This window comes from Petromyzon marinus, chromosome 11, assembly GCF_048934315.1.
Source record: "Petromyzon marinus isolate PM22_M1 ecotype Great Lakes invasive population chromosome 11, UKy_Petmar_22M1.pri1.0, whole genome shotgun sequence".
Taxonomy (NCBI): Eukaryota; Metazoa; Chordata; class Hyperoartia; order Petromyzontiformes; family Petromyzontidae; genus Petromyzon; species Petromyzon marinus.
This window is the reverse complement of record NC_133677.1, coordinates 7,436,276-7,448,308: the sequence shown is the minus strand read 5'-3', so window position 1 is coordinate 7,448,308 and position 12,033 is coordinate 7,436,276. Positions and strand designations below refer to the sequence as shown.

The window sequence follows — 12,033 nt, the reverse complement described above, 5'->3', positions numbered from 1 at the left end:
CTGACATTCTTGGAGAGCTCATTGGTCTTGGCCATAGTGGAAAGTTTGGAATCTGATTGATTGATTCTGTGGACAGGTGCCTTTTATACAAGTAACAAGCTGATATTAGGAGCACTCCCTTTAAGAGTGTGCTCCTAATCTCAGCTCGTTACCTGCATAAAAGACACCTGGGAGCCAGAAATCTCTGATTGAGAGGGGGGTCAAATACTTATTTTCCTCATTAAAATGCAAATCAATTTATAACATTTTTGACATGCGTTTTTCTGGATTTTGTTGTTGTTATTCTGTCTCTCACTTTTCAAATAAACCTACCATTAAAATTACAGACTGATCATTTCTTTGTCAGTGGGCAAACGTACAAAATCAGCAGGGGGATCAAATACTTTTTTCCCCTCACTGTACATCGTCTGTTAAAGTATAATAAAACCAATGAGCAATGTCGGAATGAAGAGGCAAGGCTTATCTAACGGTAAGCGACGCATTCGTTGAACTATAAATAGGACACCGAGGTCCGCAAACTTTGTTAAAATATGGATATAAACTGGACGCACAAAACATTCAATTAACACAGGCAACACGCTCATCTAATTATGAACAGCAATCATAAAGAGAACACTTGTGCTTAGTAAGCAGCAAGGCAAACATTTACATTCGACTGATTCGGTGCCATTTGGTCCGATTATCAACGCCGATGAATATTCTATCCATTGTTGGCTCGGCTGCTTGAATTTCTGAGAAATGAGCATCAAATGCTCTCGTGAAACACGAATCACGATGGGGTGCGCTACATTTCAGCCAAGTTTTCAATTCTCATTATGGGATTTTTTTTTTGCGCTGTCGGGTGGGTTAATTGAACCTCGGTGCCTGCTCCCTCTTCATGCCAGTCCAGTGCCCAATGTACAGTTATGCAGTAGTGTGAGCGCCCACTCATTAATATGCCCAGCTTGTGGTATTTCTCGTGTAATGAAACCGCTGTGCAAATGTTCCAATTCCTTCCCATTAATTCATTATCCATAAGCAAAGTATTGTTTCCACGCAGTCCTGCAAATAAACTGCACGTCAAGCGAGGTCCGCTTCTGCTCCCACCTCCCAATCTCAATGTGGGGGGGGGAGCTTTTTCTTTCACTCGCACGGAGGATTCCTTGATTTCTAAACATTTAATTAGAAACGGTAAAGAGACCACTGAAATTGCAGTCTCTTTTTCAAGGAAGAAAGAACACAAATAACGATGAACATTCCTACATTCCTTTCATTACAGCACGCTCAGAGAGACTCTGAAACATAACTCACACTCTCATGTTTTTGGACAACCTAAATGTGCATTCAAGTCTAAGTTTGCATAGCTCTCTTTGAGCATAACTAATCGCCAATCTAACTCCATCTATTCTGAAATGACCTATTACGGAGCAACTGCACCATTTCAGTGTAGGAAATAAAATAACCCCATAAGTACAAACTGCATAAAAAGATAAGCTCCAGCAACTGTATTAGCTACGACTCGAATAAGAATAATATGTCACTTCTAAACGGAGTGGAAAAGTATGACGAAGCAACGTGTACCAATTCCTCCACCTCGACCACCGTTCTGCAGCGAAGCAAGGAAACAGCTTTACGGGTAAGCCTCTTTGGAAAATGGTGTCATTGCTGTTTCTGCAGCACAGAATTTCCAGAGCGAATGCGGAGAAAAATAAATCTCAAAAACATTCCACTGCCAGCACAAGCTGCGGGACCAAAGTGCCCGCCACACAAGGCAACCGAGTCCCGTGCTGTACAGTCTTAACTTTCACCCATTTCAGAGAACCAGATTTCCGTGAAAACAAAACTATGTATGCTAAAATTGCACTTGTACTTATTCCTTTCTGTTATCATTCTTGATCTACCCACTGTGGGATGAAGGCCCTCCCCCCTCCCATGAAGTCACCACCCCTCACGATCCGTCTTCGTTATCGGATAATGCAACACCACTATTTTAATAACGATATAATTACAATCAAATTGTTGTATTATGAATGCGAATATATTTTTTATTGTAAATTAATGTAATTCATGGCCGATGACCAAATCACACAGATTGCACCCGATCTCATCTGATCTTGGAAGTAAATCAGGCAAGAGTTTGAATCGTGCTTGGATGTGCAAACCACCTTACATAGCATTTGTATTTATAGACTGCAGCAGGACTAGGTTTTGAGCAGTGTGGTAAAATATATTGGCGTACCATACTGTGCGCACACATCTGTGTTCCTTTTGCTTTCAACAACCTGCAATGACCAGCGTGGCAAAGTATGTTCAAATCGCCTCCACAACCTGCACAGCCTCCACAACCTGCACAGCCTCCACAACCTGCACAGCATTAGGAGGCCCTCATGCAGCAACAGTCGACAGTCAATAGGGCTGCACGTATACAAATGAAAATTAAGTGTATTAGTGAATTGTATAATGCTGTATTTAAGCACTGTAATTACCAACCAGGTGATACAGCAATAGAGTTCACAAATCGCTATCGGAAGGTCTCAAGTTCCTGGTCAGAGGTTGAGCGAGTCTATCATCCCTCTTGAACACCACTTTGTGCAGAGTCAACCGCAGTTGTCCAATAGAAAGGATTTCCCACTGCCATAGGAATGTGGAATTGGCATCACTGGCTGAGGGCTGTAAACAGGAGAGGAGTTCCAGCAGGAAACCACTTTGACCATTATAATAACAATATCATTCCCTTTTGTTTTATATATATATTTATATATATTTTTATTGTTTTATATATATTTTATTATTTTGTTGTTTCCCTTCAACGTGACTTTACCGAAAAAAACTAAGAATATAATATCATTCCCTGTTGTGTTTTCCGGTTGTACCACGTGTTGTTCGTCATGTCCGACGTTTCACTCAACGTGCTGGGAGCTTCTTCAGGAACAACACGGGGTACAAGCCGAAAACACATCGGAGAGCTATGCAGCACAACCGTAAAAGCCTACGCAGTAATGATATCATTAATATCGCCGCTTCAATCACGAATACTCATGTTGGTATTTTAACTGTAAAAGAATTAGGATATTATTACTATTACAGTATTGAATTTAACTGATTGTATATTGTTTTTTATTGTAATTGTAAAAATATCAGATTCCAGTATTTTGTTCTCATAAAAGATCATCATGGGCGGTAACGAATCATCACAGCTGGAAACGTCGAGAGACGCGGGACTGTAAATTAGTTTTAGCGTCTATTTAGAGTTTAGAGCATACGGCTTGGACAGCAGTGACCACACACTCATCACGCGAGTGTTTGCATAAACGCGGAATCCTCCTTGGAAACCTAAACATGCCACAGGAACGCCAACACACACGACAGTTTTGCGTCCGTGTTAGCGTTTATTATTTGTGCAACGGCAGTTGATGCGCTGCGTTGAAAGCTGCAGGCTATGCAGTAAACATGCAATGATCTAGAGCCCTCCTCACAAATTCGACGATTTGCCATAATTCGTGATCACACTTCGATTCCAAGTAGATTCTCTTCTTAGTCTCATTTTTTACAGACCCATTCGTATAGTTTTTAATTGTGTTCGTCTCATTTGTATTCTGTTCACTATATGAGTGCAAACATAACATTAGCATGTCATTGTATGTATAATTTGCGTGAAGCGTCAATGATTTCATGAAAATATCACGAGCAAGTGAATTTTTTTTTTGAAGAACTCATGTTAATGTGCATATTCTTAAAAAATTTTTAGTAGAGAATCACCGACAGGATTGCGCAAATTATATGATACTGCGTTGGAATTGGTGTACAAATACAATTAAAAAACAAATTGACAAGGCCGTCAATAACGCTGCCTTAAAAAATAAAAAAGTGCATAATTGGTGACGTTTCGGACAACGGCCCTTCTTTACAGCACATAGAGAGGCCACGGAGATATTGACAGCTGGAAAGTTTCCGAACGAAGAAAAAGAATACACCTTTGTCGGGGTCTCAATCTGCACATCAAAGCAGGAAAACCAAACGAATTAAAATCTTGTTTACTTCGTACAAAGTATTTTCAGATAAACATTATATGCTGGCTTTATTGTTTAATTCGATAGTGCAGACGTATAAAGAAAGGCATTTTTAGCGTAGCTGCTCGTTTTGCGTAGCTGCTACAACATCCGGAGCAGGTTGTGTGGTGTGTTTTGAAATGTCGTACGTGCTTAAATTGTAAACAGTTGAAAGGTTGTACAGTCATCATGCTTATTCCAGTATTAATAATAACTCATTAGGAGGCCTTTGTGAATCCACTGCTGGATGAAGGGTTCCCCCATACCACTTCGGTCACAATGTTTGACTTGTGATGTTTAGTTTTACACACATTACTCATATAATCAATGGCTCAATTCTTATTGACACTGCCCAAATTCCAAATATCAATCAATTGTTAATAATAATGTAGAGCCCTTTTTCAGTCCACTGCTGGATGAAGCCCCCCCCCCATGCTATATCAACTCTGGGGTTTGTTTGACCATACTTTACCGCGCTAGTCAGTAGGGTTTGGCGAAGGGGCCAGGGGATGCCAGACAAGAACAGTTCACTCCAGTGTTAGCCATGGGGAAATTATTTACGCATGTGTGCCAGTATCCTTAGTTTATTTAAAACAATTCCAGCACACAAAACTATAGTGTTTGCATAGGTTTGGCTAACCTTATGCAAACCCTAAAATTACACAAGTAAAAAAAGAGTGAACACTGCATGTTGGTTATCGCTCATCTTTAAACAGGTATGTTTAACATGAAAACATGCCATTGTAGCAGTTTTAAATGCCTGTCATGTGCAGAATGTGACTAATCAAAGGCTTCCATAAATGAGAACGATGTTAAGCAGGTTTTACCGCATGTGTGAGCGGATTTTTTGGTAAACACATTAAGCAGGCTGGCAGCCAGTTGCAAAAAAAAAAACCTTACTAAGTAGGCTGGTGGGAGTGAGGGCTTAAGCAGGAAGCAGAGCACTGGTGAGTGTGTGTGCAAGTTCCTCGCAAAGACCATTTTTCGAACGAGGCAAGACATAGCCCTATCACGGCGTTCCATGCGGTCTTAAGCTCAGGCAAGCGAGCAGAGCCTCCTCCGCATTCCACAAATGCCAGGGGTGGACTTATTGGAAGGTCGATGTGTGCGCTCAGCGAGTGGCCTTAATGAAGTTCTTTGTTTGAGAACAGTTTTCATGGGTTACGTGACCCCCTGTCAAATTTTTCCCATGATCCGGCCCTCAGCTTCTTTTACACCAATTTTATGCCTCATTACCAACGGTAATTTTCACATAATTCTATGGCTGTACGTTTGATTTTTTTAATAAAATCCACAGGTGCCCAATTGCCCAGAAGTCCATTTTGCATTCACAAGCCACCAGAATATAGAAGAAAAAAGTAATCTATCGTGTGTAAACCAACAACTTTTCAGATTTAATTATATTTAGTGAAGGTTATTAAATTGGCTGGCTTACTTTTTTTCTCTCCTACTATTTCACATTAATAAAAAAAAGGTTTAATCACACACGGCAATTAATTACAATGCTAACAAAAGATCATAACTTGGCATGGTGGCATCAACTGATGTTCAAGCGACAAGTAGATGCCAAATAAATGTGGGATGTCATTAACAGGTCATGGTGGCAGAAAGCAGATGGGAGGATTACATCTGTTAAAGGGAATGATTTGCACCACATTGATTGCAGTGTTTTGAACAGGCCATGACGTGCTATGACGACAACACTATAGATGAATAACTTGAAATACTGGTTTGGTAAATTGTTTGCAGCCTAAATAACATTTCTCCATTTCTCGATGACATTTAGACTAACCTATTTCACCCCGTTCATCATTTGAAATGAGATGTTAACTTAAGAATTAATTTTCTACATGAGCGACCTGACATTCAATTATAATTGGAATCTATTCCCATAAATGTGTTAATTAATTTGTGATAATAGTCTCCATTGGCATACAAAAAATGTGGGAATGATAATTTTTTAGAATTCTCACAATACAATTGAACATTGAAATCTACAAAATAAATAACAAAAGCACGTGATGTAATCACTGTGAGCTGTGGTGGATATATAGGATATTTCATGTATTAGCTGCATTGAAAGAATCCTCAAAATACATTGAGTTAAAACATCAACATGTAAGGACCACTGTTAAGGACAGATGTTTAAAATTTAGAATTGCACCCAAGCAGATAATACAAAAAGCTGTAATTGAAAGGAATAAGTACAACTTTAAAGTAAGGTATTTACAACAAGTGTTTTATGCTTTCCAGTTTAATCGCTTACAACTTGAACTAGAAAAAAGACTCATCCATTACATTGTGTAAGTCATCTAAAATATGGCACTTTGAAGGGCTTTAGCACATGTTGTAACTGCCATATAAGTGTACATTACATCTTATGAAAGCACAATCTTTTTAATGCCTTGGTGTATGAATTACAAAGTTAAAATGCCTCATCGGTTAACGTTGCAAAGTCATAAGGCAAATAATTGCTGGCAACACTATACACAAACATGCACAGAACTAAAACCGGCACAGTGCAGGTTTTGTTTACGCTGGACATTGCTTTCAATGATCTACACTCCACATTGCCTGGGATTTTATTCAAATATGTAACCTACAGATGATGACAAGAAAGCAGATGTGTTGATCTTCTGACCATTAGAGAACTGGCAGTCGTTTGATGAAATATTAGCAATTTCAATAGCCGAATTTTCAATAAAATAGCTTATAAAATAAAGCAATTATCCTTCTAATTACAGTTAGCCATTGGTATTACGATAGTGCCTTACGTCAGCATTAGCTTTGAATGTTTACGGAAAGAGTTAGCACATGTTTACATTAATTAGACCTGGGCTTTACGAAAAAACTCCTAACATTTAAAATGCATCAGATATGCAGGCGAAAGCTTTCGCCTTCGATGTGTTTAAAACACTACCTAATTACACATGCAATTTAAACACGTGCCCAATGCCACTGCTAATTCTGTATCCACGGAAAGGGAAATTAGGCAAAGGATGGAATTTATTTGCTTTAATACAACTCGTGTAAATATGGATACATTCACACACATTCAGACACTTACAGCTGTCCTTTCTGCTTCTTATTTCAACATGTTTCTTCTCGAATGAAGGTATACATTCCGTAACTGTAAGTTTACAAATACCAATCGTTAAAGAAAATATTACAAACTCCTGACAAAAACTGTCTGGACACCTGCCACCTTCTTATTAGATCATGTCACAAATCTTCATAACTCACATGAATGTACATGCCCGATGTCATCAGTGTCAATATTTCTCAGCCATTAACATCCAACTTTTGGGCAAAGGACTCCTCTCCATTCCCCTGCCTTCCACTCTTCACGTGCGCCCAACACCTCCATCTAGTGCGCTTCTTCCTCCCTCCACTGCCTGCTTTTCCATTGTTAATTTTGCCTATTTGTCGTCTGAAGTTCAACCCCTTTGCACCTCCGATGACTACGGTTGGCTACGTACAATGCGAAAGAGGTTCAAAATACATACTAGATGTCTAGACCAACTACATTTAAATTGTTTTCACTTTATAGATTACACCTGTTACCCTATTTTTAATTCTAACATTCATTTCTAATTTTGTCCCACGTCGTGATATTCAAAAGTGACAAACAAATTATTTAAGGAACCGAGTTAAAGTTAGTCATTTGAAGAACATCATTTAGCTATAGACTCAATCATATAATGTGCACCAGAACTTGTCACAAATATTCATGGATTAGCTTGTTATGTTAGGGTTCAGACCGTGAGGTTTTTCTGCTGACAAAAGCTACATTTGACTGCCTTAGTGGCAACAATCTGGGATTAGACTAGTGTCAAGGCTGATTTGTCTACAGGCAGCAGTTACCATGATTTCCTTTGTGCCAACATTCTTATAATAGTTAACATGCAGGATAGGGGGGGATTTGTGTGTGGGGATGATTTGCCAACAGACAGCAGCTGCACAGGATGCCTTCGTGCCAGCCAGTGACAAATCCTACTGGGATGTGCTTCTGCCAAAAAAATAATGACTATGCCCTTGCTAAATTACACCAATGAGAGTCATCACCCATCTTTTGCAAGGACAACTTTCACAATTGTGCTTATATCGTGGCAGTTAATTCTTACATTAAAATTTGTACGGCCAATTTCATTTTTTTCTTAGTTTGCCACTGCCAGTGTGTGCACTGGCCCCTACCTAGGTCGTCAAAGAAAAAATTGCAATATGAACAAGAACAAGGGATGAGTCGACTCCTTGAGAAGGAATTCACGTGGTATAATGTGGACAATGTCCCAACAAAAATACATTTTGACTCCAAGTTTGATTTCCAGTCAAGTGGCAGTATGGCATGATGACCTCTGGAATATTATCCACCAAACACCAACGATTACAAGAGTGGCCCCTTTTGGGAACACTCTGAGTGTGTCTTCTTAGAGACACCGTGCTGGTAAAATTGACAAAGTTCAACAAAAGCAGAGTGAAAACCCATGTGTCCTAGTGGCAAAGCAAGATGCCCCCTTGAGCTATTTGTCATCAGATCTCCCCAAACACCACCACATATACTGGCAACACCACCAACAATAGTTGACCCTTCGAGAGGACACCAAATAGGTTTTCTTGTGGGCACTGTCCTGGTTAAAAAAAAAACATTCTGCCATCCATTACGACACCCCAGAGAGCGGCAACATCCTGACCTCTGAACAATGACCCACTCAAATACAAAGATAACAATGACCCCATGGAAAAGCACCCAGTGAAGTCTTCTTATGGGTGCTGTCCTATTAAGACTACAGAATCGGTTTGAATCCATGCTCACAGCAGCAAGAGAACTGACCGAGTGGCAACTCAGCCTCACACTTCCACAATGTTCAACAAATACCAACACAACTTAAAACAGTAGTGGGTTACACCCCGTGGGCATCCTTGTGGGTGATGTTCTGGCAAGAACACAATACGACACCCAGCCGAGGCGGTGTGCACACCACCGCGAAGTAAAACGATAACATGGTTTCACACTACCGAGGAGCGTGCGGGTGGAACTGCACCTCCAGGTGAGCCCATCCAAAGGGCAACACAATCAACAACACAACCAACCACGTTCGCCAACAACGCCGCAAGAGTGAAAACCCGTACGCACGAAGGCACTCACTGGGTCTTTTTGCGTGTGCTGTCCTGGTAGATGTCACGCAGCGGCAGGGTGACTTGGCCCAGGAACTTGTCGCCACCCACCAGGGCTCTGTGCATCACCGTGAGCACCAGGGTGCTCTTCTTGGCCGAAGAGGCGTCCGCAGGGACCTCGAAGGTGCAGTCTTCCTGCCATCGTGGGCACAGCGTCTTTTCGGCCACCGAGGTGGAGTACTTCTCCTTGCCCAGCTGGATGAGGGTGTAGGCGTCATTGAGGCCCTGCTTGCCCTTGATTCGAAGACTTCGAGCCTGGATGACGGTCACCTGCACGTGTGTGGGGAACCACACCTGCGACTGGTCTGACAGGGCCATCCTGATGCCCGTCTACACTGGCTCAACTATGAGTTGTCTGGCCCGTGCGTGGCGTTTTGTTTGTGTGGATGTGGTAAGTTTATGGGCTGAAAACGCGTAATGTGTTTGCTATGTATTTGTGCCACTAAATATTATGAACAATGTTTGTAAAATATCCTGTATAGTTTAAAGTAAGGATTTACGTGTAAAGTTGTATTTTTTCGGAAGAATGTATATCTTGTATTACTGTATTTGATGTATACTATATTTCACGTGTATATTAAAGTTACACGTTCAGCTGATACTAGTTAATGGTCCAATTCGTGATGTTTACAATCGAAATTTTAATTTATACTACAGTTCTACACTTAAATACTGCAGCACTAGATACGAAGGTTAAATGTTCTCTCAGTAAGCAATCACTTGATCAAACGGCACTGTTTTTTTCCTTTTTAACTGGTCTACGTGTAATGGTAGATAATTACGTGTTAAGTGTGTTGTGTTAAGTGTGTTGTGTTATGCTCGTGTGCTGTACAGTATGCGTGTGCTATGTATTGTGTGTATGTTACTCCAAGTGTGCGGTATATAACTTAATGAGTTGTCTATAAATGTGTTAGATACAAGCGTAAGCTCGGTTATTCCAATATACACGTCTACTGTACGTGTAATGTACTGTAGGTCACGTATGTGCGTTGTATGTTTGTACTGTACTGTGTGAATGAAAAGTCTCTACATCTCTAACTGAACCCTACAAATAAACCAAAACTCTTAATCACAACAAATAAAATAAACCAAACCACGTAAAAAAAGACGCAAATATAACTTGAAGGAAAAAAAATCGAGACCAAAATCGCCACTTAATCCGTCACTCAACACGAGCCGCCGCCCAAAAAAAATAACAACCCCCCAACACACTTCGACAAAAGAGTCGACAATTTGAAGAACAATCTTGTAAAGAGAAGACCCGACTTGAATCACAAAAGTATGTACAATTAGAGAAGTATAATTTGTTGTTGTTAAAGGCGCTGCATTCTCTCTCCTCTCTCTCGCCTCCCTTGACGCTTCCTTGTTGCCATCAGAGCGCCCCCGTTTAATTCCATAGCGCGCTTGGGGTGGGCTCGCGGCGTCGCCCATTGGCTAGCGGCGCGCACGTGACCGTCGACGACGACGCGAACGCGCCTGGGCCAATCGCGTGGCGACTTCTCTCACAGCAGGCGCGCACGCATCCGCTCTACGGTTTTCAAACCGCAGAGTATATAGCCACGCCCCCTCGTGGCTAACTCCGCCTCCCCTATCTCTAACCACGCCCTATAACAGCTAGCGCCCCTCCTCGCTCTAACCCCGCCCCCCCCTCGTGAGAGGCCGCGCCCACCGGTGGCCTCACCACCCTCTTACTATGGGTGACGTCTTTGCTATAAATAATTTTTACATTTATATTGCGCTTTTCATCAAGGATCTCAAAGCGCTGTGCGGGACACAGCAGCAGCATACACTCAGCATACAAATAATAGTAAAAATACATTTTAAGAATAACTTTCTAGATTAACTAAAGGTTGAATGAGCGGAAGCGTATACATAAATTTTAAGGCGCATTTTAAAAGTGTCCACAGACTCAGAGATTCCTCTGCCATAGCGTGGGAGAGCGTTCCGTATAGCCTGGGGGCGACAGGAAAAATCTCGGTCACCCATAGACCGAAACCTCGACCTGTGAATACAGAGAAGATCTTCATCCCCAGATCTTAGGGACCTTGAGCGGACTCCCCGTTCCATCCGCTGCCAAACTGATTTGCAAGTGCCGCACCAATCATTTGGCGAGACAGGGACTCCCCTACTTAACGAAATATATTCTTTCCTGATGAACAGGTGTTTTTTTCAATTGGCATATAGTTCATTGAAATGGTAGTACACAACTACACAAACATTTTTCTACGGCGATTAATGTTAGCAAATGCTGTCACGTTGCATTATGTATAACCCTGCTAGGCATCTCAGTCAGTCAACCCATGGGCACCTTGGGTCTGTCCCGTGACCTCCTTGTCCGCGAGCCGTCGACACTTCACGTGGCCTCAAAGTGCACCTAGCCTGGCACAGGCGCCGTGGTGACGTCACCGTCACTTCGTGGCGAATGACGGGGCTATTGGTGGTGGTGGTACAGCTGGTGCATCTTACCAGTCATCTCAAGCAACCCATGGCACCTGCTGGGTCTGTCCCGAGACCTCCCGTCTAGCAGCGAGCCTTTAGACACATTTCACGTGGCCTCAAAGCGCACCTAGCCTGGCACTGGGTTAACCCAGCTGCGGCGTGGGTCGACAAAATTCCACCGACGCATCGCCGTTGCCAAAATTAATCGATTGCCACCCATCCCTCGCTTCACGTGCCCCAAACTCCTAAACCCACCCCATCCCCTTTCCACAACCACTCCTTTTAAATACCCACGCTCTAAAGCCCTTCCCCCCTACCCACCCACTCACCACGTGTGTCTCCAGGGAGACCTTCAGTTTGTGTTGATGCATTGCAACATCATCCCGAGGTT

The 12,033-nt window shown here is 41.9% G+C and overlaps 2 protein-coding genes across 2 annotated transcripts in view; one reads left to right on the top strand and one right to left on the bottom strand.

The window, feature by feature from the left end:
* LOC116941277 (uncharacterized) overlaps positions 1-10,677 on the bottom strand; it is a 31,587-nt gene extending 20,910 nt beyond the window's left edge. Inside the window, exon 1 of the mRNA XM_032952151.2 lies at positions 9,175-10,677. Coding sequence (XP_032808042.2) covers positions 9,175-9,521 — 347 coding nt within the window. The 5' untranslated portion in view covers positions 9,522-10,677. The remainder of the gene's footprint in view (positions 1-9,174) is intronic.
* Positions 10,678-11,966: 1,289 nt separating this feature from the next.
* Positions 11,967-12,033, top strand: part of LOC116941278 (uncharacterized) — a 96,234-nt gene continuing 96,167 nt past the window's right edge. Inside the window, exon 1 of the mRNA XM_032952154.2 lies at positions 11,967-12,030. The gene's annotated coding sequence lies outside the window, so the exon portion shown is untranslated. The remainder of the gene's footprint in view (positions 12,031-12,033) is intronic.